Genomic DNA, 27,496 nt, shown 5'->3' with positions numbered 1-27,496 from the left:
TAAAGATACAAAAATTAGCCAGGCGTGGTGGCGCATGCCTGTAATCCCAGCTACTGGGGAGGCTGAGGCAGGAGAATCACTTGAACCTGGAGGCGGAGGTTGCAGTGAGCCAGGATTGCTCCACTGCACTCCTGCCTGGGCCACAGAGTGAGACTCCATCTCAAAAAATAGTAACAATCTTGAAAGAAGATTCCATTATTTTTGATGTGCCGTTTCTCAGAGTCACTGCTATCTGCTCTTCGCCTCAGTGTTGGGGAGGATGATTTCAGTCACCCTTCTGAAGCTGTAAAGCCTCAATGGCCATGTGACATGAAGAACTACCTTGAGGTGCAAAAATATGCACTTTTATAGAGCCACAAAATATATATGGTACAATCTTAGCTTTTAAAAAAATTGTTAATTTGATTATTACAGCAGAGATAAGCTAGAGATATTGGATATGATATGTGTTCCATTTTAGTTATTTGAAAATACCTGATGCAGGTTGGTCATTTACTATAAGCAGACTATGGCTATACGCTATTAAAATAATTATTATTTTGAGACAGAGTCTTGCTCTCATAACAATAGTAATTATTATTATTATTTTTGAAATGGAGTCTCTGTTGCCCAGGCTGGAGGGCAGTGGCGTGATCTTGGCTTACTGCAACCTCTGCCTCCCAGGTTCAAGCGATGTTCCTGCCTCAGCCTCCCAAGTAGCTGGGATTACAGGCGCACGCCACCATGCCTGACTAAATTTTGTATTTTTGGTAAATACGGAGTTTCACCATGTTGGCCAGGCTGGCCTTGAACTCCTGACCTCAAGTAATCCACCCCTATAAGTGGGGCTTCTTTCAAGATTATTAAAGGTGCTCTGGGGACAGGGAGTAGAGAGGGAGTGTACGCTTCTTTCAGGTATCCACAACGGTCCTTTCAATGTAATTACTGCAAGGCTCAGAAGTTGCTACAAGGTTATTTCATGTGTCTGGAACCTTATTTCACACTTTCTTCTTTCCCAGCTCCATTTACCCTTCAACCCGTGTCTCAAGTGTTATCTATTCCATGAACCTTCTCTGCTCCACACCTTGTTGGTCCATCCCTCAGGCAGAGCTGGGGCTCCTCTTCCTCGCTCCCCATGACCCTGAGCTCACTGCATGACTGAATGCCTCACAGATGCTATAATGGACTCTGTCCCCAGAGCACCACCTGGGTCTCTTAGCACCACGCTCCCCCACTCACACATGTCTAGAATATAGCTGGCACACAGTGACCAACTGAGCCTGTACCGTTACGCTTCTACCGCTAAATCAAATAACCTGTTACCTTCTAGGATATCAACCAGTTCTTCAAGAGAATCTACATTTATGATATGCAAAAAGAACTAAGTAGTTTGGATGTATTAAGGTCAAGTTATACAAAAACCAAAATTCATGTATGGTAAAAACAAAAAAATTTTTTTGTTAAAATTATATGGACTATATAATATTGGGAAGCATTAAAAACTAAATTGAAAAGTTCTAACATTATAAATATTTGGCTAATATCACCCAAGAAAATTTGTGCACTATTAATTAGCCTGTTATTAGCCAAAGTTATAAAAACAAGTTGAAATTATAAATCTATGTCATGTAATAGGGTATTTTAATACTGAATAATTGAGATATATATTTCACACGATCTCACTGGGGATCAGGATACCATTCTGGCACTAAATGCCTTCATTTTACCTTTATTCTATCCCTGTACAGTACTGTTATTTAAAGAACAGTATCTTTAGATAAAGTACTATCATTGATCAGCTTCTGTTTGCCTCAGTAATTGAATGACTTATTTTGATTATGATGAAAACACTATGAATGAAGCTGGGCTTTCCCTTCATTCAAGGAATATGCAAAACAATTTCCTTTAAAAGTTGTGCAGAGGGAAAGCTTTAAAGATAAATTCACATTACTGTAGCTTTCTTTAAAACTTCTTCCCAACTATCAACATGGAGAAGAGAGAGCAGATACAGAAAGAGATAGAATATGTAGGTGTTTCTTTTATGTCTTTTTAAAAGTTAAAACTCATTACTTAAGAATTAGAAAAATAAATTTAAAGGCATTCAACAAGCAATGCTGAATAAAATTCACAGCACAATGAAGGTTACAAAGGTCAAATGAGGAAGATTAGCTCTTCCCCTTTAGACAAACTACATCCAAAAGACACCCAGGGCAGGATTAGAAGAAGACACTTTTTTTTTTTTTTTTTTTTTTTTGGAGACAGAGTTTCGCTTTTGTCATCCAGACTGGAGTGCAATGGCGCGATGTGGGCTCATTGCAACCTCCTCCTCTCGGGTTCAAGCGATTCTCCTGCCTCAGCCTCCCGAGTAGCTGGAATTACAGGCCCACGCCACCATGCCCAGCTAATTTTTGTACTTTTAGTAGATACAGGGTTTCACCATGTTGGTCAGGCTGGTCTCGAATGCCTGACCTCAAGTTATCTGCCTGCCTCAGCCTTCCAAAGTGCTAGGATTACAGGCGTGAGCCACCATGGCTGGCCAGAAGAAGACACTTTTGAAACCCTCTGGGTGAACACTGATCTTCCTACTTACAGGGCATGGCAGGGGATCTATATAGAGATGGTAATTGCTGCTCAGAAAACAGAAGCCTGGTTCAGGGGTGAAAATTCTTCAACTACAGCAGTCTTAAGAAAGCACCGGGCCGGGCGTGGTGGCTCACGCTTATAATCCTAGCACTTTGAGAGGCTGAGGCGGGCGGATCACCTGAGGTCAGGAGTTCGAGACCAGCCTGACCAACATGGAGAAACCCCGTCTCTACTAAAAAATCAAAATTAGCTGGGTGTGGTGGTGCATGCCTGTAATCCCAGTTACTCAGAAGGCTGAGGCTGGAGAATCACTTGAACCCGGGAGACACAGGTTGTGGTGAGCCGAGATCGTGCCATTGCATTCCAGCCTGGGCAACAAGAGCGAATCTCTGTCTCAACAAACAAACAAACAAAAACAAAAAAAGCAAAAAGAAGGCACTGGAAGACTGAGCTAATCCACTCAGGAGGAGGAAAATCTTGTAGATTTTGAAGTCAGAGTGACCTGGGTGAAGACTTCAGCTTAGCCACCTACTACAAGGCCTTGGATAAATTACCTAAACTCTTCAGCCTCTCAATTTTCTCACCTGAAAAACGGAGTAATAATATTCATGTAATAATATTCATTCCACCACTGGGTTGCGGTCAAGAATTTAAGACAGTTCCTAACCATCAGCATATGGTAGTTATTAAGGCAACCAAAATAACTCAGAAGAGCTGACTATGCTGTTTCCCATAAGTAACAGACAGACTCTTACTTCCTGTGTCAAACTTATATCCAATGTCTGAACTCCAAACCTTGACCACTAAAGTGACTTCTGTGGAGCACATTATAGGAAATAAATTGTGCAACCCATTTCCAGAAATAAGTTTCCATGTGTGTATGACCTCAGATACGCATCCTTGTCATCTTCTCTGTGAGAACTTGAGCCCCACAGGAGCACCTAAAGCAATGGCTACATATTAAATTGTATATTAATTAATGGCTTCGCTCTTGCTCTTTTGAAAAGAAATAATTCTACTTTTATTAAGACTGACCTGGCTGGCATTTCTAATGCTCGTCTCACATAGACCGTGAGAATTACTATAGACTGAATGTTGTGTTCTCCCAAATACATATGCTGAAATTCAACCCCCAATGTGATGGTATAATGAGGCAGAGTCTTTGGGAGGTGATCACAGCCTAAGCAAGGAGCTCTCATGAAGGGGATTAATGTCCTTATAAAAGAGACCCTGGAGCACTCTCTTCCCCCTTCCTCTACCTTGCAAAGTTACAGCCAGAAGACTGGGACCAGGCCCTCACCAGACACCAAACCTGCCTGCACCTTGATCCTGGACTTCACAGGCTCCAGAAGTGTGAGAAATAAACCTGTTGTTTATAACTCACCATGTCCATGGTATTTTATTATAGCAGGCTGCATGAACTCAGACATAATAACTGCAAAATATTAAATTACTTTAACAGCTTAAATAGTGAAAATATTCCCCTCTATAAAACAGTCTTTGCCCTATCAAGACTACATAAGATGCTCAAATTCTACAGTAATAAAACAATTGGCACTATAAATGAGGTATTTCCTGCTAATAAAATTAGTATGACTTAAACATGATATACCTACACTGAATAGAATACATGATAGATGCTGGGGTACAACAACATGAAAAAAGATTTTTTACCCAGTTTTAAGTAGTCTGTGGCAAAACAGTCACCTGAATACATTGTTTATAAGAAGTATAAAATAATACAGTCCTTTGGAAAGCAATGTGACAATATGCATCAAGAAATTTAAAATAGCCGGGGCAGTGGCTCATGCCTGTAATCCCAGCACTTTGGGAGGCAGAAGCAGGCAGATCAACTGAGGTCAGGCATTCAAGACCAGCCTGGCCAACATGGTGACACCCCGTCTCTACTAAAAATACAAAAAATTAGCCATGCGTGGTGGTGCATGCCTGTAATCCCAGCTGCTTGGGAGGCTGAGGCAGAAGAACTGCTTGAACCCAGGAGGCGGAGGTTGCAGTGAGCCGAGATCATGCCACCACACTCCAGCCTGGGTGACAGAGTGAGATTGTCTCAAAAAAAAAAAAAAAAAAAAAAACCCACAAAATAACTTTAAAATATTTATATCCTTTACCTCCACAATGAATCTATTCAACATAAATAATAGTCCTAAATACAGAAAGAAACTGTTATGTACAGACATATTCACTGAAGGAATATTTACATTTGTAAGAAAAACAATAGGAAGCAACTTAAATGTCTAAAAGCAGGAAAAAATACGATCAAATTGTGAAATTCACTTAATGGAATATTGATAGACATAAACACTGTGCCATAACAGAGAAATGCTTTTTAAATATAAGATCGAGAAGTATGCAACAAACATGTATATATATATATACACCCACGCACACAAATATACAAGTAAAAAAAAACCACGCATAGAAAAAATATTAGAAAGTAATATAAGTAGTTATTACTAATGTTGCCTTTACATAGTAAGATTATGGTCTTTTTAAAATTTTTCTTTTATCGAATTTTAATAATAAGGTATTAGTTTATTTCAAAAATTTTATTTAAAAGCATTCATTAGCACCCATAGCAAAAAAAAAAGATAGCTCAAAGCTTTCATAATGCAATATATCCATGAAATCGTTATTACAAAATTCATTAACTTCCAAAAAATAAGTAGTACTAGCATTATATACACCCTAAAACACATTTCCTTCTTGAAAGCAAAAGAGCGAATGAGTGAGAGTGGAGAGCCACTGGTATGGAGGAGGGGCTTACATAATTGTCTCTTGCAGACCAGCCTGGATAAAGCTGCATATGTAGCTGTCTTTCTTTCCGTGCTAATTCATAATATTTAGCCTGCTCTTCACGGGAGAGGGCATGCCACTAAAACAGAGAAGAAGGAAGAAAAAGCAAAAGTAAGCAAAATAGCAATAGTATATTTTATGTTTCAAAAATCAAAAAATGAAAATATTAAGCATTTAAACTTTGATTTATTTTTAAATTGCAGAAGACCAAGTGCCAAGTGCTATAGAAATCTACTTGTAGTCTAGTGGCTACAGTGAAACTCAAACTTTGGTTTCTCTATCCTGTTCTCCGATATCACATGAAACACATCAAAGTCAACCAAAGTGTTCAAAGTAAAATGGTCTCTGTCACCCACCATTTCTCTTTTCCAATATAAATTAAAAAGAACTTTCACTGGTGAACCTCAACACCCAACTTAACCGTTTTTCACAGTTAGTAGCATATTCTGATATCTGAGCCCAAGTACTTTTTATTTATGCAAATGTGATAATTTCCAGATGTCTTTTAAAACAGATACACCCTTTCCTCATATGAACACTTTCCCATTTTGTCATATGAAGAGTCTGAAATCTTAATCATATGATTATCTATAGAGAAGGACATGAAAAGTCAGCCTATCTCCATCTCTTCATTGTCTCCTCACACTCATATAGATGCTGTCCATAGGGACAACACTGATGACACTGTCCAGTCACACAAGCATTTATGGATTTATGGCTATGGCTTTTAGCTTCCTTCTGATGGACAGCAAGGGGCATTATTTAAGTTTATTTTTCCATCTACAATTTGAGACTGTAATTTCTAATATGAAGAATGTAGCTGCTAATATCCTTCAAACTTTTTGTCTCCTTTCTACATAACTGATTATATAGCATATATAACAAAGTCGTTTATGTAGGAAAGGTATCTGTTTGGGATTTTAAGGGGTTTACATTTGCACACTGCTTTGCATACATCTGCACATGACTCACCCCAGTCCCCAGCAGACAGTGTTCATGTATTTTCCCAACTTCCCCAATGCCAGGATCTGCCGGCAGAACTTTCCAGGGAGAATCATCTGGGATTTGGGAGAACCACTGTCCATGAGGGTATGACAAAGAGGCGATGGTAGCTATACAAGGAGGAGACCATAGCCCAGACTACGCAAACATACATGCTCACCTAAGCACATACACACACACAACACACACACACCACTTACATGCTCACCCGAGCATGTATACCCACACCTACATGCATAACACACATGCTCCTCTGTGCACATAAACTATATGCACACCACACACGCTCACTTTTGCAGCCGCATGTGCTCACCTGTGTGCACACACAATCTGTCAGCTGGGAGCCTCCCTGCTCCTGCTCCCCTAGCTCTCAGGTGTGGAGCTTCCCATTTTGCTTCCTTCCCACTGCAGGCTAAGAGATTCTTTCCCATTCATGGCTGCCCTGCATATTAATTTTGATCTCCCTATTCATGTTTTTTAAAATGATTTTTAAATAAGAAGGTTGTGGGTGGGTTGGAGGAAGGATAGAGTGAGAGAGTGAGAGAGGTTGATGAGAGAGAAAAACTTCTCCTAGAGGAGGCTATGTCTATGTCCTAATCAACCTGGACTCAGCCTCTAAAGTGTAGCTGAGAAAACAAACACCTGCTGCTCTTGTTTGACAACAGAACATGAAGCTGATTTCATGAGACATGACAGCACCTTCCGGCCACACCCCACCTCCAGTTCCAACCTCCAGTGCGAGAAGCAGCAGTTCCCACTAGCAGGGCAACAGAGTCCATTTCCTTTGAAAGCCCCTTAAAAGTCAGGCCGTCTGTGCTGAAGAGGATAGGTGATTTATTGTTTAATTGCTTTAGAAGTGCAGAGTGTGAGGTTAAAAAGCATGACACACAGCAGGGCTTGCCCTGAGCCTAAAGGCAAATCAGGTGATGTGTTTTTGTTTAAAAAAAAAAATTAGAGGGAGGTGCCAGAAAAACAAAACAACACAACCCTGGAAACAGTTACCTGAAGTACAGTTCTTTGTACTAGTAGAATAAACATTAGACAAATCGAGCCTGAGAAGAATCTGTCTGGGGTAGCAGCGGTGGTTTAAATTGGGATGGAAAAGTCACACTGCTGCTAGCAACTGACAGCTTTTTAAACCTGGAACACTGACCTAGTATTGCAGACCTTCACAGGGAGAAAAACCAAACTGGATACAAAAGGAAACATCATTGGTTTTGTTGTTGTTGTTGTTGTTTTTTTTTTTTTTTTTTTTTTTTTTTTTTTTAAGAGACAGGGTTTCGCTGTGTTGCTGGAGTACAGTGGTGTGATCATAGCTCACTGCAGCCTCGAACTCCTGGGCTCCAGCAATCTTCCCACCGCAGCCCTGAGCTAGGATTACAGGAATACATTACCATGCCTGGCTAATCCTTGATTTTTTAAAAGAAAAGCGATATTTATGGTAGGGTGCAGTGGCTCATGCCTATAATCCCAGCACTTTGGGAGGCTGAGGCACACAGATCACTGGAGGCCAGTGGTTCAGGACCGGACTGGTAAACATGGCGAAATCCTGTTTCTATTAAAATACAAAAATTAGCCAGGCGTGGCAGTGCATGCCTGTAATCCCAGCTACTCAGGAGGCTGAGGCATAAGAATTGTTTGAACCCAGGAGGTGGAGGTTGCAGTGAGCCAAGATCGCACCACTGCACTCCAGCCTGGGTGATAGAGCAAGACTCTGTCTCAAAAAAAAATCTATTTTTAGTAGATACGGGGTTTCACCGTGTTAGCCAGGAAGTTCTCTGATATTTCTTATGTACAAAAATGACTCACAAATAGAAGATCACTTACCAAAATGAACAGTAGATAAAATGATGTAATTAAAGTTTTGCATTGAAAACAAAAACAAAGTCTAGTACAGACCTGAAAGATGGTCTTTCTTTACAGGAATTTCTGAAACACAATGAACTAAAAATGCTTCTCTATCTCTGTTTACTGCAAAATAAAGAGTCAAACTTTTTAAAAATCAAATCTTATTGTCAAGATTTCACCAAGTTGTGGGGAAAATGCCCATTTAATTTGAATAAACTTGTACAGTTCCAAGATAAAACATTCTCATGACAAATTTGTGATAAAGGGATTTCCTTTAATAGCCAGGAAGGTCTGAAGAGAAAAGGCTTATTTTAAAATAAAATTTGTGATATTATTTATAATATGGATTAAAAATAAAACTTTGATTAATTCATATGAACACTATTTTAGAGATATACTAAAGATGAATAAAAATCAAAAGATAAAATGTTCTGGGATGGATTTAAGATCCACTTTTAAGAACTCAAATTATCCCAGTGTAAAACGTCATGATTTTGATGCCAGATACTTTAAAGAGCTAGCAAGGGCTGCCCTGCCAGAGGGGAGTTATGAAAGGATAGAAAACCTGATCTTAATCAAAGATCTCAGAGACCTATAAATAGAAACAGGTGTCTAAATCAGAGACAGACAGAGACCCCAAATAAGAACCATCCTTTAAGGACACATGCTTGGATCTGGGGATTGTTAAGGGAGCTGAGAAAGCAGCAACTGTTGGAAATGTGCATTAAGAATAGGAAGCATACCTTCATATCATATCCTCACTCTCTTGAGCAGGAAAGTAATTCCCACTGGAGGGCCAGGAGGCCCTTAACTCAAAAAAGAAAAAAGAAAAAACTAAGAGTTGCATACAAGCTGAAATAAAAACATCAGCCCTTCTTTTCCTCTGATTTCTTTTTTTAAAGAGTCAGGGAAAATGATCATCAGCTTTTAAGACGGAGTTCTTCCAAGATGATGGGAATCACTCATCTGCCATGATCTGGCTTGGGAAAGCTTCGTAATTATTGTTATTAAGTGTCTAAGAATCCACAGGGAGATAGGGCATTGTACACAGGACACCAAAAAAGCTATAATCTATCACCGCATCCTCCCCTGGAAACCCTGGTGACTGGCAGATTGGAAATCGCTGCATTGTGAGGCTATCCAATGGGGATCAATAATGTAAGGGGCCTCTGCTTCCCTCCTGGCTCACATGGACTGGAAACCTCCTAAAGGTTTTCTATTATAAATGCTCAAATTTGTTAGGTTCAGAACAGACCTGGTAAAATTATCATCGACAATAGCTAACACATGATCCTCTATGTTTCACAAGGGTTGTTAGATCCTTCTCAACTGAACGTTCATTTGCCGATCATGAATTTCTTGAGAGGTGGCAAAAACAAACACAGGGTCACAAATTAAGAGGCTACCACACAGATATGAAGAGCATCAACAAATCAAGATGAAACATTTCTAAAATTATAATGATAATGTGACTATGGTGAAAATGTAATTTAAGTTAGAGAAATTCAAACGTTTCTTACCACTCTTCAGCCATCTAACTGAAATCACTTCAATCCCATGCAAAGTACTTGGAAGGACTATGTATGTCTTTTGGCTGACAGTTGGATAAAAAAATCTTAGAGTGTCTATCCTAGTTGTAGCCTGCTGCCTGGTACATGATAGGTGCTCAGAAAAATATCATACCATTGGTGAAAGAATGAATGAAAAGGGCAACCCAGAAACCTGGCAGGTGTACACTTTGAGATTTGGAGAACAGTCTTTCTAGAGTCAAGACTCCTCAGGATATATGTTCTTCCATGTAAAGCCTCACGGTAGAACAGCTCTGCTTCCGTCCTGGAAGGAGTGGCCACCTCTGTTTGCCAGGATGGTCCCCCAAAGGCCTTGCTGTAGCTTCCTAAAAGAGCTGAGCGCTTTCCTGTTTCAGAGGCGGCACACACATGCTACTCCATCTGCATGTGGGGGAGTCTACCTCTCTCCATTCGTCTCTACTTAGCTCTCACATCTCAGCTGAGATAGTTTCCTCAGAGGCGCCTGCCCAAGCCCCTACTGTTCTTTCTCACTGAATCTTACTCCCTACATTCATAGTATTTATCATAATTTTTATTATCTATTTATTGGCTAATTATTTGTCAAATGTCTGTATTCTGTCATAAAACTTGAAGCTCCAGAAAGGGCTGTATCTATTTTGGCTAATACAGGCCCTAACAATGATTAAAATATATGTAAATTCTAGGTGGATATTTATTTAATTTTTCGAGACAGAGTCTCTCTGTTGCCCAGGCTAGAGAGCAGTGGCACAATCTCGGCTCACTGCAACCTCCGCCTCCCAGGTTCAAGTGATTCTCCTGCCTCCTGCCTCAGCCTCCCGAGAAGCTGAGATTACAGGCATCCACCACCACACACTCAGCTAATTTTTGTATTTTTGGTAGAGATGGGGTTTCACCATGTCAGCCAGGCTGGTCTCGAACTCCTGACCTCAGGTGATCTGCCTGCCTCGGCCTCCCAAAGTGCTGAGATTACAGGCATGAGCCACCGTGCCCAGTGGCTGCATCTATTTTATTCAGCAATTATTACCTAATCTCCAGGCATCATGCCTGACCTAAAAGGATAATAAATATTTGTTTAAAGAATGATAATGGGGCTTTAGGAGGTCGAGGCGGGTGGATGACTTGAGGTCTGGAGTTCAAGATCAACCTGGCCAACACAGTGAAACCCTGTCTCTACTAAAAAAAAAAATACAAAAATTAGCCAGGTTTGGTGGTAGGCAACTGTAATTCCAGCTACTCGGGAAGCGGAGGCAGGAGAATCACTTGAAGCTGGGAGGCAGAGTTTGCAGTGAGCCAGGATCGTGCCACTGTACTCTAACCTGGGTGACAGAGCGAGACTCATCTCAACAAAACAAAACAAAACAAAAAAGAATGATAACAGGGTCAGGAACGGTGGCTCCCACTTATTCACCCAGCACTTTGGGAGGCCAAGGTGGGAGGTTTGCTTGAGCCCAGAAGTTTGAGACCAGCCTGGGCAACATAGCAATACCACATCTCTACAAATTTTTGTTTTTTAATTAGCCAGGCATTGGCCGCTGCCCCGTCTAGCAAGTGAGGAGCCCCTCTGTCTGGCCGCCCCGTCTGGGAAGTGAAGAGCGCCTCTGCCTGGCTGCCCAACTGACTGGGAAGTGAGGAACCCCTCTGCCCGGCCACCCAACTGACTGGTAAGAGAGAAGCGCCTCTGCCCGGCTGCTGCCCTGTCTGGGAAGTGAGGGGCGCCTCTGCCCGGCTGCTACCCTGTCTGGGAAGTGAGGGGCTCCTCTGCCTGGCTGCTGCCCTGTCTGGGAAGTGAGGGGCACTTCTGCGCAGCTGCCACCCCATCTGTGAAGTGAGGAGCGCCTCTGCCCGGCCACTGTGCAACCCTCCAAGTGTGAAGTGACAGCCTTGTGTGTGATCTTCCTGCCCTCCCCAAGTTTGCATTTTCAACATTAAAGTTTACTTTTTAAATTGGAAAAAAAAATTAGCCAGGCATGGTGGCACAATGACTATAGTCCCTGCTATTCGGGAGGTTGAGGTGGGAGGATCGCCTGAACCCAGGAGGTCAAGGCTGCAGTGAACCATGATCATACCACTGTACTCCAGTTCAGCTTGGGCAACAGAGTGAGACGCTGTCTCAAAAAAAAAAAAAAAAAAAAAAAAGAATGACAGTAAAAACAGTTATCAAAATTGTTTAAAATGCATCATATCATATCTTGAAGTGCAAATACATTCTATGACCACCGGATATGTGATTAAATTGGGGCAGATTTTCATGAAGCAGTTCCATGGCTACCATGAACATTTATACATGACTCCGCTACTTACCCTTCTGCCGAGAATCTGGTTGATAGCTGCACTCTCTTTTAGAGTACACTCAGCAACGACATTCGCTCTCATTTCTTTCATGTATAACATAAAAGCATTCAGAGGCTTCTTAATGTGAGGTCTTTTTGGCTCCTGCTCCTTTCTCTGTTCATGCTGAGGCTTCCTAAAAGGTGGTGGTGGTGGTTAGGGGAAGGGGTGGAAGGAATGAGGAAGGGATGGGGGACAAGAAATGCAGAGCACCTGCTCACATGGCTGCACTCAGGATGGAGACAACCCTTTCGCCCCAGAACACCACCAACTTGGAAGAGCAGTTCTTGACTCATTTGACGAAACATTAAGAGGCAAACAACCCATCCAATAGGGCTTCCTATCTACTCAGTGACTGAGAATAAAACCCTTTGGTTTGAGAAAGTGGACCTGTCATTATAGAACTATGAACACGAAGTAGAAATGGACTTGGCATTGTGAAGATGCTCCAGGTGGGCTCTGAGGCTGAGTTCTCTGGTCCCCTCAGAAGAAGCTGAACACACAGCACAGGTGATCATTCCTCTTACGGAATAGAGGTTCTTAACTTTTGCAGGGGGTTAAGGACCACTTCGAGAAGCTAATAAATCTTTAGACCTTTTCCCCCAAACAAATGCATGTTGCCTTTGCGTACATTCACAAGGGCTTTATGGACCATCACGTGCTGCCTCCTACCCCCACCCTCCCATCACAAAACCTAGATTAAGAAGCTAATTACTCATCTCTTCAGAGTAAATTAATTTAGGTCTGCACTCACAGTCTGAGACAACCCTGGCCCAACAGGGAATCTTGGGCTTTATTTGTTCCTTTCCCTTGAATTCTGTGCTGTTGAAGCTTGGAACCAGGGTAACTGCACTTCCAGAAGAAAGTGCATTAAACCCTCTAATCTACTTCACTCAGGTAGGAACAGGTTCTCCCCAATAATCTGAACCAAATGAAAATTCGGTGGTAAATGGCTAAACAGCTCAAGAGTCTTGAATGCCTATGTTCTGAAGATTCTTCCATTTTGGTGAGGTTCCCATGATCTTTTAAGGTCTGTGCTCCTTTGCGACCTCAGAATCAAAATCAGCACAGTAGGAATGAAGCTGCTTAATGTCCTCAGGGACAGAGCTTTCAAGGCAGAGGTGTACTGAGTTTCACAGTAACAGAAAGGGGTGAAGGATCACTGTTGCAAAGGAGCAACAGTGTAGAAATCTTCAGTATCCTAAGGCAATCACAGCAGAGCCCGGGTGGATACTTACACGTGCATTAGGTCACTGTCAGTGTGGGGATGTTCCTGTTTGACCTGAGGTGTTACAATAGCTGGATGAGGGATGCCAGTTGTGTGGGGACCAGGAGGACCGGGAATCATATGATGGGAAAACCTAAAAGGAGGAAAGAGAAGAAAACAATGTACTACTGGCTGTTGCAGCAAAAACTAGATGGAATTTCAAAGCAATCCACTAACTGCTACTGGCTAAGAGTAAAAACACATCTTTATGCACAGAAGCACTAACTATAAATTAGAGTGGGCTGATAATTATTTTTTTCTTTCTATATTCGGGTGGAAATATTTATAATTATTCCCTGTAGATTTTTCAAACTAATAGTAGAATCTGACATTTTTCCTAGGAGGGCTGTAGGCCATGGGATTAAAAAAAAAAAGTGAATCATTTTTCTTGCAAAGCAATTTTGAAACAGGAATTTCACTAAAAGTAATTATTGGAAATATAACACTTTAAGACTTGGCTTTTTAAATGATTTCTAAATGAAAGCAAAAGACATCATGTTTTAAAATCTCTGCCTATATTCCTAAGCAAACCATCACAATGAGAATTTTCTCATATTATTGGCTTCTTCATCCATATTAGGAGGGAACAACTGAGAAAACGGATAGGAATCAGTCTCCCATTTAATAAGGTTTCCATTAATATCATCCAAAATGATTTTCTGTGCAGAAATACACTAATGTTTCAGAGATCTGATCTTATGGAAAACTGATAACAGAAATGAGGAGAAGAATTTAAAGGAAGGATAAAGTTCTGCATCAAGGTTAAAAAAAAAAAAAAAAAAAAAAAAACTACACTTGCCAAAGGCTTTTTCCCAAGTATGCTTGGACAGCATTAAAAAAAATCTTAAAATATCCACCACCAGCCAACACAAAGGAGGGAAACTGCCATGCAAGAAAAATAAAATAAAGACAGTACTTTCAATAAGCTCTCTAGATAAATTTGGATATGTTTTAGAAATTTTTGCTTTTCAAACTGTTTTAAAGTAAACATTTAATTCAGCAAGAACAACATTCTCAGGTCTTTCATCACAGCCTATACAATTAATTTCCTCTTCTTGAAAGGAACTCTGCTAGGATATATATTTTTCAAAAACAAATTTTAAAATATGAAGGAAGCATGGTAAAAATACAAATATTTGACTAAATAATGATGCTTTGAGAAATGTATTACTTGCAAAAATACTCATAGTTCTTACAATGTTAAAAAATATAAAAATATGTTTTAAGGGGAAGGATATTAATTCCACCTCCTCCCACAATCAGCTACATTTACAACTCAATGGAAAAAAAAATTTTTTTAAACTGTAATTCACCACAGAAGCTTTGAATACTATACCCATATAAAAAAGACATATTCACAACCAGTTAATAACCCACCAGTTTGACTTCCGGCACAATAATGCTAGCTCCCTTGACAAAGCCACATCGAACACACAGATGATGCACCCCAAATGTGTGTGTACATCAAGCACAGGGCACAGAGCCATCCTCTCCAGAAGCAAAAGCATCACACACAGCAGCTTCTCGGTGCGGCGCAGCAGGCCTCCCGAGCTCCGCTGGCACGACCATGTCCACACAGGGCCTGATTCACACACTAGGACACACACCCCGTATGGCCTGCCAGCCTGTCTACATTGTTCTGTCTCTTCTGACAGCCTCCATCCAGGAAGGCTCTAGACTATCTGGGCATTTTCAAACACTGCTGCATCAAACTGATACAACTTTCCACAAAGGAAGCAAATTATAGAGCTGAGACCAAACCAGTTTTATCCTCCTCCCTTACCCAACCCCCGGCATATTTTGAATCAAACAAACTCTTCTTGTAATGTCCGCTTTCCGGACAGTTCCCATCCCACAGTCAGGTGGCCATGAATTCGTTTGGAGGCAACGCTTTCCAGGGAGGCTGAGTCCATCCCCCGATGGTGTGGCTGGTCTGGCCGGGGCACAGCGCAGAGCTCCCACCCGGGACTCTCTCTGACACCTAGTGTGGGAGCCAGGCACACTGCACAGACAGACACATGGCTGAGGTATGCACCCTCCTAGCCAACCAAAAGGCAAGCAGAGGCGCACAGGATGCAAGCACGAGAAGAGCAACTTGTCCTCGAGCACCCCGGTTTCCACCTCCACCTACCTGGACATGGAAGTGTCGACTGACAGTGAGGATGGGTAGGGTTGCCTGAATCCACCCGTGATGGGATATACAGGCTGACCTTGCCTGAGGTCACAGAAGAAAGGAACCCATCAATGACAAAACACGAGTTACCAACCAGTAGTAAGAGTTGGATGAGGGGAGAAGAGGGAGATATTCAAACAGAATCTTGTGGAAGTATTACAGACCCCAGGATTCTTTCAGATATGTAACCGTTCCCCTTCCTCACCCTCCACCCAATCAAAGCGTCATTTGCCTTGAAAGAAATCTCCCACCCTCCACTTTGAAACAAACGGTCCATGAATTACATCTCTTTTATCCCATCCCCTCTCCCAACCCCATTAATGCTTTGAACAAAGTAAGCACTTAAATGTTTATTGAATATAACAGAACCCTGAGAATAGTGAAATATTCCCTTCAGAGGAGCTGAGTGACTTCTTATCAGAATCTTTGAGAATTTCAGGAAGGGAAGACAGAAAATAAAATTGTATATTTATATAAAAATAAACATTTTAAAAAACACTGTACCATTTCCCCCATATACACGTTAAAGTCAAGAAATAAAAGATTAATTCACTGGAATTATTTTCTCTCCACCCTGAGAAGTCCATTTTTCCCTCTGTTCTTTCTACTTCTCTCATTTTTCATTTACACAGACTTTATTTCCAGCTGCCAGTGGTACGATTCAGCACAGGACTATTGCCCCTAAGTTGCTAAGTTCAGACAGAATAATTGATCTAGGTTTGAAAGTGTATGCATAATCAATTAAGTTCAAGCAGTTACTAAGAGATGTAATGCTAGGGATAGAGAGAGAGAAAAAGAGAGAAAGCTGGATTGTCCATGGCAGGATGACCCTTCCTAGCTGAAGAAGGATAATGCAAGGATGTCCAGGTAGGGAGATGAGGGACAATGACATGGGGGCTGTGGCATAGAGAGTTGAGTGGAAAAAGGAGAGAAACAATTGCTAGAGTTGAGAATTATTTTTATGGAGGGAGAATTGGAGAGGGAAGAGTGGACAGAGTATGGGAGTGGGAGGAGGAAATGTTGTGGGTTAATCATAAAATAATAAAAATAGGCTATACTATGTTATTCTTCCTTCCCAAAATATATTTCCTTCACCTTCATAATTGAAAAGATTTTGAAGGCAGCAGTAAGCAGATTTTTAGAAATAAACAAAATAAAGAGCATTAGCGTTTATATTCAGAAAAAAGGCCCCCAAATGTTTTTTTTCTACTCTGAACTCAAATTGGACGCTTACTTCATTAACATCCCAAAAATGCTCTTATATTGTTGAATTTCTCTCTAGTTATCTTTGTCATTTACCTCACTTGCCCACTTACAAGTAAAGGTAGATATTCAATGTGTCTACATTCATTTTTGAAAAATATAAGTTGTTCATAAAAAAACCTAGAAAATAAGAACCACACTGAGCACTAACTTTGTACAGGCACAGCAAATGCCCAAAGCCACAAATGGAATCCATAAAACTATAAGCTTCAAAGCAAATGCTACTGTCATTTTCTACCCATATTAGCAAACAGATCAATCCATTTCAAAGTCTGTATGTTTTTTAATCTTTTAAATTGAAATGAATAAAGTTAGCACTTTGCTTGTTGATGTGAAATTTCTTCAACTCCACAAGTGTTACCATTCATAAATCTAATTTCCATGAATGGAAAGTGGAGGAACATGTGTTCAAATGCCTGGCTGAAGGGTGCAGCAAGGTTCTTACCAGCCAAGAGGTGGGGTGATCTGTCCAACACCACCCGGAGACAAGGGATAAAAAGTCGGGATATCAGGAGCTGGAGGATGTCTGGACATGCCTGTTAAACAGAACAGAGAGGTATCATTTACGGATTCACAGGATACTTAACCAGAAATGCAACTACATGCTTTATACCATTTATACTTAAGGTTCAGAATGAAACAATATTTATTTACCAGATCCAAGGAACAGGAGTCAATTTGTTAGCTTTTCTCAAGATTTCAACATCTGGGAAAACTGGGCCTTCAGACAGTATTATCTTAAGGAACTCCTAAAGGAGTAAAGATGCTGCTAGTAATACAATCATCAAAATAGACTTTTAAATTATTTGTTTTGCCCTCAATGTTTCACATTATTTAAGAAAATGGTAGACAATTGTTTTGTATAGAATGAGAATGATTTTTTTGTAGAATGGAAAACGACAGCCCTTCATAAGTAGATGGCTTGCCATGGTGTTCAAGGATTAGGTAAATTGCCATTTTCATATTTTCATTGGTTCGCTTATGGACACATAGATTTGGGAAATGTGACACCTCAGAGGATCAAAGATTAATTAGGAATCATCTTCAGCCCCATAATGGTCACACTTGATATGATTCATTTGGTCTCTGTCTAAGCTCTTCATCAAGTTGAGTCCTCTGGGCTGCAAGGTCAAGCTGTTCTGGATTAGCTGAATTCCACAGAAAATGAGAGTGTCACCAAATTGTTTCTTGAGCTCACACTCCCTGGAGTACACTGCCCTGTAACTGCGAAAACCACCTAAAGATTATATGTAATCCCACTCCCAAGTGACATCCCTTTATACCTTACCCTAGGTACAGAAGAAAAAAATGACAAGATAAATGCATAAAATGTAAAATATAAAAACTTAGATTCAATGTGTTTGGGAGAAAGTGATTTAGAATAGAAAAAAGCCACAGATGTGTCTTCACATAGCTAATGATGGCTTTAAAAGACCACTTCCATATACAAGCATATATTCCAAGGTTTAACACCCAGATTATACGTTTAGTGATTGTAAATATTACATGCTGGCTAATATGTGGAATTAGATGAGTACATGGAAGATGTTTCTTAAATATTCTGCTTTTTACTATTTAAAGTGCCTAGGAATTTCATTTGTATCTTAAAGATACTGAAAGCCTTCAAATTGGGAATGACAAGAAGTGCTGTCTTGAAAGCTGGTGTTAATTCAACTTTGAAGTTAGAACAAACTATTTCTCAATTCTTACAGAAAGTAGGTGGGAAAGAAAAAAGTTCTTTAATTTCTCAACAGAGGGCTTACCTTAAATCATCTCGTGTTTGGCTGTTTTTAAAATAATGGTCTCAAATCTCCTTTATTTAAAAAAATTGTTTTTGTTAGAAATACTGACTCTTTTGGTTACAGCAGAACATGAATTTTTTACCCTAGGATTTTTTGGGGGTGGGAGAGTTTGCAGTAGTGATTCTTAACATATCGGAATCATTGAGGAGGTTTTTCAACTTGCTTCCCCCTTAACTCTTGAGATCCAGATACCTCCCCAAATCTCACGGTCTGTAAGGGGATTGCTCAGTCGCGGGGGTAAACAAAATAAAAGCAATACAACTTGACCAACCCTGAAAAACATTAGAAACGTAGTGAAAATTTCAATGTTTTATTCTATTAACTTGAAAATCGTAGCGGTCACAGACTATCTGAATTATCTATTTTATTTTGTTTTATTTTTGAGATAGTCTCCCTCTGTCACCCAGGATGGAGTGCAGTGGCGCAATTTCAGCTCACCACAACCTCTGCCTCCTGGGTTCAAGTGATTCTCCTGCTTCAGCCTCCCGAGTAGCCGGGAATATAGGTGCGTGCCACCATGCCCGACTAATTTTTATATTTTTAGTAGAGACAGGGCTTCGCCATGTTGGCCAGGCTGATCTTGAACTCCTGACCTCAGGTGACCCACCCGCCTCGTCCTCCCAAAGTGCTGGGATTACAGGCATGAACCACAGCCCTGAATTATCTACTTTAATTCCTCTATTTCACAGCTGTGGAAATTGAGGTCTAGAGGGACCAAGTGACTGTTAAGGCATCTGTTTTCTGTCCTGAACTTTTGTCACTGGGACATGGAGAGGCAACTTGCTTGCAGTCACATGTCTTTAAGCTTAAACTCTTACTCTCCGTGCTACTCCATGTTCTAAGCATGTTTAGAACACAGCAGTAGTGATACTGTTCAGAAGTGATTCAACAGAACAAAAAATACCAACTAGTTGGATGTCACTCTTCTGCTAGAAGGAAGAAGGAAGGAACAAGAGGACAGGTCCTATGCTAGGCGTTTGACTGTAGCTGTAGAAATTCTACTCTTCTTTCAAATGTTCCTCTCATAGGCAATTTTCTCTAACTTACAGCTCTGAGAAATCTTTCTCCTTTGAATCTGCAAGTTTTTTTATTTGTACTTTTAATGTGGTACTTGGGATGCTCTTCATTTTGTTTTATAGTTAGTCTGTGCAAATGATTTCCTGCATGAGCTTATATACTGCTTGGAGAAAATGATCACATTTTACCAATTTATGTATCTAACCACGGTTTTCTGCAGAGGAGGCTTTCAGTTAATATTTCTGACCAATTGAACAAACAAGTGAAGTCAGAAGTGTTAAAACAGACCCATTCCATATGCTGGGTCAATATTATCAACCATTTGGCATGTACATGCAAATACATGATGGGGCTTAGGTCATTATATAGGCAGAAAGTGGATCTGGGCTTTCTAAATAGGTCACTGTCCTTTAAAAATCCTATTTCCAAAGATTCTCAGAAGTGTGTGTCTCTCCACCAACTACTATGCCACTGAAGACACATTTCACATCATTTTTTTAAAGTTTATTTTTTATTTATTTAATTTTTTTAGAGCTGAGGGGGTCTCACTCTGTTGCCCAGGCTGGCCTCAAACTCCCGGCCTCAAGTGATCCTTGCTTCAGCCTCCTGAGTAGCTGGGATTACAGGCATGAACCACATTGTGCCCAGCACATTTCACATCATTTATTCAACTAGTATTTATTGAACACTTATTATGTGCTGGAGGATATACTCAGCATAGCCTTTAAGATTTTTAAACTTGTATAGGTAACTTCTATAGACATAGGTGAAATAATACTGGAGTCAGACTACATGGATATACTGCTCACTAGCTATGTATTTTTGAGGAAGTTATTTAATTGCTACTGTTTTATAAAATAAGAATAGGATTGTTGTGAAGAATAAATGCATTAATATATGCACTACGGAAAAATGCCTGGTGCAAAAGTATAAGTATTTGTTGTCATTTGTAAGGATCAAATGGGTAACACATAGATGAAAACAGACATATAAACCTAGGATTTCCTAAAAGCACTGTCCTTTTGATATTTTTACCAGACACATAATGAGAAAATTGGCATTAATGTACTTTCCCTTACACACACACACACACACACACGTGAAAACTAATGTGCTCCCTAATAGGAAATTAACCTGGAGTTGTTTTTCCACAAATGAGAATGAGCTCTGCTGGCAAACATTTTATATTTACGGAACAGTTCTATCTAGGGTTAAAGTGTGAATATGATATTCTTCGGTTGCTTTTTTCTGGCTGAGGTGGAGGGGTTTGGGGAAGATACAGCTAACTAGTCTATTAGGATCTTTGAAACCAGCAGCTCTGGCCTCAGTAGCATCGTGCGCTAACCAGCTGAGCTCATGATATACCCCAAAAGGCAGGAGAGAAAAAGAATTAAAAGCAAGAGATCTAGTAAGCTTATTTTCTTTGCAACAAAAGTGCCCAACTGGAATGACACAAACTCAGTATCATCCAAGTGAGTGCTTTTTTCAAATTGGAGTTTATGTATCTCCAGAAGTACATGATGATAAGGAACACAAGGCCTGGGATAAAACAGGATCTTTATATTAAAACAAGCACAAATAGTGTATGGACCAGAATACAAAAATCACACCGATCTTTAGAACAAAATAAAGACCAAAGAAACCGCAAGCAGACAACTTCTGGTGATGACCATTAGTCCCTTCTCTGTAGTTTTGGAGAGTTTAAAAAAAAAAAAAAAGTTTGAGAAGCAATGATATAACTTAACAATTATGCAAAACAAGGTAGGGTGGCAGTAAGAAATGGAAACAGAAGAGAAACTATCAGCGTAATTGAGAGCCAGTTATAAACTTAACTCTTTAAAAAAGTTGAACTGTCCTATTATTCTTGAGAGAGAAAACTACTGAACTATGATTGATTTCTTATTCTTTTTAAAAAGTTAATGTTTCAAAGAGTTTCATACAGGACCTAGGACAGGGTAAGCACTATTTAATTGTTAAATAAAGAAATAATCAACAACTAAATAGGTTCCCAGATGTGCACCTCCGCTCGGATGCTGGTCTGAGATTGTGACCCACACATTTCAGTGGCCTATCTCCTGTCTCCCCTTGGGTATCTCACAGACACTTCAAATTCACCACGACCAAGACTGGTCCTCCCTCTCAAACTCAGCCTGCTTCCTGAGACCCCTATCTTAATTCCCTTTCTCACTATACAGCCATAGACCTGACTCTTGGACATTCCTAATTTTTTGGAGGCTCTTGAATAAAGGAAGCAGGGTGGAGAAAGGACTGAGGATAAAAAACAGAAGCAAACCTGGAAATGTCTGCATAAGTGACTCTCACCTTGTCAGAGTACTCAGACTCTACTCAAGTCTGGTGCACTAGTAACTAAGTCTTCAAATAAGCATTCTGTTTTAACAAGGAAGGGAAATGAAAGCTTTAAGTATTTAATCTAGAAGTGTTCACCAGTAGTAGAAAGAACACCCAGCCTCTATGCCACTCTTTTTCACACAGCCATTAAATTTTGTTGTCTACTGTAAGTCCCAGAAAGGGATGGACAAAAGGGTAAAATGTAGGCAGTGGCAAATTTTACCCCTTTACGTCCTCTGCCTTCACATTTTTTTAAATATTTTATTTTGAACTTTCAAAGACCCTGTTGAAGTCCAAGTGTGCATGCGCATGCAAAGAGGAACGAACCACCCTGAGAGCAAATCCACCCTTGAGGTTCGCCCTGAGTGATGGGACCAGAAGGCTTGGTACACCAGAGCTCTCTGTCCTACTCCCAACTCGTACCCGTACACATCGGGCAGAAACAGGATGTTTTAATTTTTCAGACCTCTTGTATATTTTTTCTATAAACAAAGTAGAAGCAAATATTAATGCAGAGGCATAAAATAAGATTCATGATTCTTGGACTTTAAATAGAGGTTTTATACATCAATGACTATTTAGAATATGTAACCTAGTGCTGGTAAATAACAAAAGATGAAGCACCATAGGGATATAATGGAATAACCAAAAGAGATTCAAAAGAATAACATCTGAAGTAAAAATCTCCTACTTTCCCCATTCCTATTTTAAAATTACCAGCATCAACATCTTGTACATGCTGAAATAAATGAATATTGTAGAGTACTGAATTTTTAGTATATTTGCACAATCTATTGGTTTACATTGTGAATGAAATATTTTCAGAGCTGTCACTAGTGGCCCTGCTATGCTTTTCTTCTGCTTTTTAATAATGCATAATAGATGTAACAGGTTCTTGTGTGTTTCCAAAGAATTGCTATCAAATGAATTACTCTTGTCTTGTAAAAACATATTCTGATCTACCCAGTGACATGGAGCACCGGCATCTGGAGGGTCACTCAGGCTGATGAGGCTTGGCTCTTCATTTGGCAAAAAAAAAGGCCTGAAAAGACAGGGACTCTCACCTTGTTTGGAGTTGACATCTGATGGGATGTGTGACGGGTGTGATCCTGGAGAAAAGTGCTCGTCACTGTAAGTGATGAGGGGGGTGAGAGGATGGACCGCATGGGATGGCTGCACCACGGGCACTTTATTTGACTGCAAAGTAACCACAAGTTCAATAGTTAATATGGATGCCCAGCTCGTCTTTTCTCCCAAAGAAAAAAACTCACACAGCAGCAGTAACCAGTCATCGACATAACCCAAGAATCACCTTCAGACCTGGACAAGTGGAAATGTCTCTTTTAGAATTTTTCTGAATTTTTCCATGGTAAATACTTCTCAAATATATGAATATGTCACTGATATTCATGAGTTATCAGTTATTTCACCAGTGCCTCTTCAGAGATTTAGGTTGATCACTACTCTTCCAGATGGCATGAATTTCTGTACATATATATTTACACTTTTAGATTATTTCCTCAGGTTAAGTCAATAAAGAGTGAATTAAAGCAAAATTTATGAATGTTTTACATTTGTATTCATTACATATGTCTGGCACAAAAAGTAAAAAACTGTCCAATGAGCAAATAAATGAATAAATATTGCCAATTCGAAGGATAAATTTTTAAACCCAATAAATATAAATTTCCTATACTGATATCCCCTCAGCTTATAGAGTTCATAATTATATGGTTGTACATCTTTAAGAACCATGTTACACCATTCTTTCAAGTTTTATAGCTTTGTCAATCAAAGATGACTAGCCATTATGCTTTGGCCCTCTTCAGTTCATCTTCTGCTTCTCTAGTTTCCATAAATATTAATTGATAAAAAGTAATTTCCAACCTTGAGTTGAACTGCATAATATGAAACACTGCCTTTTTTTTTTTTTTTTTTTTTTTTTGAGATGGAGTTTCACTGTGTCGCCCAGGCTGGAGTGCAGTGGTGCGATCTTGGCTCACTGCAACCTCCACCTTCCGGGTTCAAGTGATTCTCCTGCCTCAGCCTCCCAAGTAGCTGGGACTACAAGCACCCGCCACCACACTCAGCTAATTTTTTTTGTATTTTTAGTAAAGACAGGGTTTCACTATGTTGGCCAGGCTGGTTTTGAACTCCCGACTTTGTGATCCGCCCACTTTGGCCTCCCGAAGTGCTGGGATTACAGGCATGAGCCACCGTGACCAGCTGAAATACTGCTTTAATAATATTTTTAATTGTTAAAATTGTATATTTTAACACACTTTATATGTCTTATACTTGTTTACAAACATTTTATTATTTAATTTGGAAGTCAACAGTCACACTTTTTAATTCAAGTTATCTAATTGGACTTCATCAATTTGAAACCTGTGATTACTTTGGTTACAAAGGTTGTTTCCCCCCAACCCAAAAGTGCTTACTAAGTAATTAAAAAATACAAAGAAGACTTAAGTAGGTTTAACCTAATTGGTAAAATCACTTATTTATTTATTATTTATTTTTTATTGATATGGCATAGCTGTAGAAATTTTGTGGTATATGTGATATTCTGATACCTGTATAAAAGGTAGAATGATCAAATTAGGATAACTGGGATATCCATCACCTCAAACATTATCTTTCCTTTGTGTTGTGAACGTTAAAATTCTTCCCTTCTAGCTATTAAATAATCTATTGTTAGCTACAATTTCTCTACTGTACATACTACAACTTACTTCTTCTATCTAACTGTATGTTTATCCCCATTAACAACTTCTCTAGGGGGATCATTTTAAAGAGACTCAATAACCCCTTCACCAAAGAAGAAGGGACTCAACACAATTATATACCTGTTAAAGGTGTTTGTTTCTGATTTTAAACTAATCTAATAATTAAAGCAGTTGCAGGAAAATCTCTACTTAAAAACACTATAGTAATGGGTAACATGAATTTAAGAGAAATTGAGCACATCATTATGCTCAATTCACTAGTTCAGACATGTCTTCATCATAATTAGTTTGAATTAGTAAGATCTTACTATATTACTGACTAAAATGCATGTGAAGTCAGTTTTCTCCTGAAGCAAATATTCATATTTTTTAAAAATTTGAGGAAGTGCCTAAAGCTGCACAATGTGAAGTGCTTAAAATGTAAGTCCATATCTGAATGGTTAAGAAGGCCCCCAAAACACACTTGTGTATGGTGGCTTTACCTATGACATACACTAATTTTGAACTTAATATTTTTTACAAATTAGGCATAAAAATATGTGGCTCCAATGAGGACTCCCCTCAGAAAAATTAGAAATAATTACCCTAGTAATTCTTCCTATACCCTATCATTACAACCTCCATCCAAAAGAAACTTACAGGGGGAAAAAAAGCAAACGAAAAAAATCACACTTTTTGGAAAATGATATAATTTCCATACAAGATGTTCCCTATTTTATAATTATCAGCTCTTCTTTAATGGCAAAACTTGCATAGCTCATATAGCTCTTGGCATATATTAAATAGAGTGCCATTATCAAAGCCACACAATTTTTCTCTACACACCTCAGCACAAACATTTATGCATATAAATGTGTAAAAGGTTAAACAAATCTTTTAATGCTTTTCAAGTGTTAATGATGCAGTTTTCCAAATAACAGAATAAGCTTCTTAAATACATGGAATTTAGAATGCTAGAAGTGGGGGTGGGTAGATGTGAGGATAGGAAGAGGTTATTACGAACTCTTTTTAAAATGGAAACACAAATCTCAACACCCTAATGTTAAAATGAATAGATTTCAAATGTACTTTAGAATAATGGCTTTCAGTTTCATTTTAAAAGTCTCATAAATAAGCATAATTGCCAAACAATCTACAAAGATATTTTCTTAGGGTACTTATAAAGAGTAAACACTGTGGAAATCTTCTGGATATATTCTTTTTTACCAGAGCACCACCTTAAGGAACTTGCATTAGCAGGCAGCATCTTCTTAATGTCTGACCTATCCCTCCAGTCATATAGCTCAGAATCTGGTGCCATGAATTTTTGCTAAATTATGCTATCCTTGCTCTCCTCTTAATTTTACGGTTTTCAACACAGATTTGCTTTCCTGTGGGAAAGAGATAAGAAGCCGAGGATTTTAATTTAAGCCTGGCCTTGTCTTATATTTTGCAAGATGGATAGCGAAAGCAGTACTAGTAGGTGTGTTAAAGCCAACAAGGATTATGTCCATTTTTGTGGCCAAATAATAAAAGTAATATGAAATTTCAATAGCATGTGTGAGCAGAATTCCAAGGGTTATGGTTTGCTTCCTGCCAACCATCTCCATTACGTATATAAACAGAAAAAAGTGGATTCCAACTTACACTGCAGATATGTGGCACATCATCATCATGGTCAAGAGTCCTCAGCCCAAAAATCTGCGGGCTTCCTCTGATTTCACGAGTTACTGCCCCTTGACACTATGTGCACACACAAAGTGAGAACCCCGGCACTGCTACTTTGGTTAAGTTTTAAGACAGCCAGTATAACCATTCTTAATTCCATTCATTTAATTTCCTAATAAAATGTGGTATATATTTTCTTGTGGGGAGTAGGTAAGGGGAAGAATAATCAACCAACTAAGTGTTTGTAGACAAATTAAGTGGCTACATTACATGCAGAGTTATACATGCCCGTGTGCATGTGTGTGTATTTATTAAGCACCTAAACTGTTTCTAGCACCAATGACCAACACACAGATAAGGTCTCTAATTCACGCAGCTTACTTTCTGGGGCTCTGGAAGGGGGGTCAAGCAGCAAGGGGTGGGTATTGGAAACAACGAATATGTAAAAAAAAAAAAAAAAAAAAAGACAAGCAAAATCTGAAAAGGCAGCATCAAGTACTATGACGAAAATGAACCTGGTGATAGGAGAAAGTGTGTATCTAAGTATATGCCTTTGTATTATGTTTAAGCTCTAAGAAACCTAAAGTACATTTAGTAGCTTATTTTAGCTCCTTATTTTAATTTTACACACTGGAAGCTGAGAAACAGAGGTCACCAGGGAATGGGGTGGGTCAAGCCAGGACTACTGTATAAAATAGTACAGCCCTGCTCACTACACATCTCCAGTAACACCGGGGCATTTTGAGTACAATGGGAATGAACCCCCTGGGCTGCCCAATACAGTGGAATCAAGCAGTACAGAAATTCGATCCTTTTGGCTCTTACTCTGTGCTGGGTACTGTACACATAGTAAGTACCTCACTTAATAGAACCCAAGTCTCCTGATTCCTACTCGGGTGCTTTTCCTACTACACATCTTCCTGTAAGGGAGAGAAGGAGGGAGAAAAGGTAAAAATCACCTGCTCTTTGATTCACAGATAGAATAGGTAAGTCTTAGCTTCCAGTTGAGAATCACCAGCTAGTCCCAATGTGTGCCCTGTTTCATTATCCCAGGGTAACAGGATGCACAGTTACTCCAGCTTTACGAGATACCTGGCAGCCCTAAGTCACCCCAAATTCTCCACTTCTGCTCAGAAGTTCAGTGA

At 39.6% G+C, this 27,496-nt stretch overlaps 1 protein-coding gene across 4 annotated transcripts in view; it reads right to left on the bottom strand.

The window, feature by feature from the left end:
* The window catches only part of LEF1 (lymphoid enhancer binding factor 1), a 119,815-nt gene that overhangs the window by 17,869 nt on the left and 74,450 nt on the right, over positions 1 to 27,496 (bottom strand). For all 4 annotated transcript variants that reach the window (XM_032171309.2, XM_032171221.2, XM_032171399.2 and 1 more), the window contains exons 4-8: positions 23,040 to 23,172; positions 17,253 to 17,343; positions 13,343 to 13,465; positions 12,078 to 12,240; positions 5,348 to 5,455 (exon numbers count right to left, since the gene is read on the bottom strand). In XM_032171309.2, coding sequence (XP_032027200.1) covers positions 5,348 to 5,455; positions 12,078 to 12,240; positions 13,343 to 13,465; positions 17,253 to 17,343; positions 23,040 to 23,172 — 618 coding nt within the window. The remainder of the gene's footprint in view (positions 1 to 5,347; positions 5,456 to 12,077; positions 12,241 to 13,342; positions 13,466 to 17,252; positions 17,344 to 23,039; positions 23,173 to 27,496) is intronic.

Source organism: Hylobates moloch, unplaced genomic scaffold (assembly GCF_009828535.3).
Source record: "Hylobates moloch isolate HMO894 unplaced genomic scaffold, HMol_V3 SCAFFOLD_2, whole genome shotgun sequence".
NCBI lineage: Eukaryota > Metazoa > Chordata > Mammalia > Primates > Hylobatidae > Hylobates > Hylobates moloch.
Note: the sequence above shows the minus strand (reverse complement) of the source record. Positions and strands in the feature narration are given on the sequence as shown.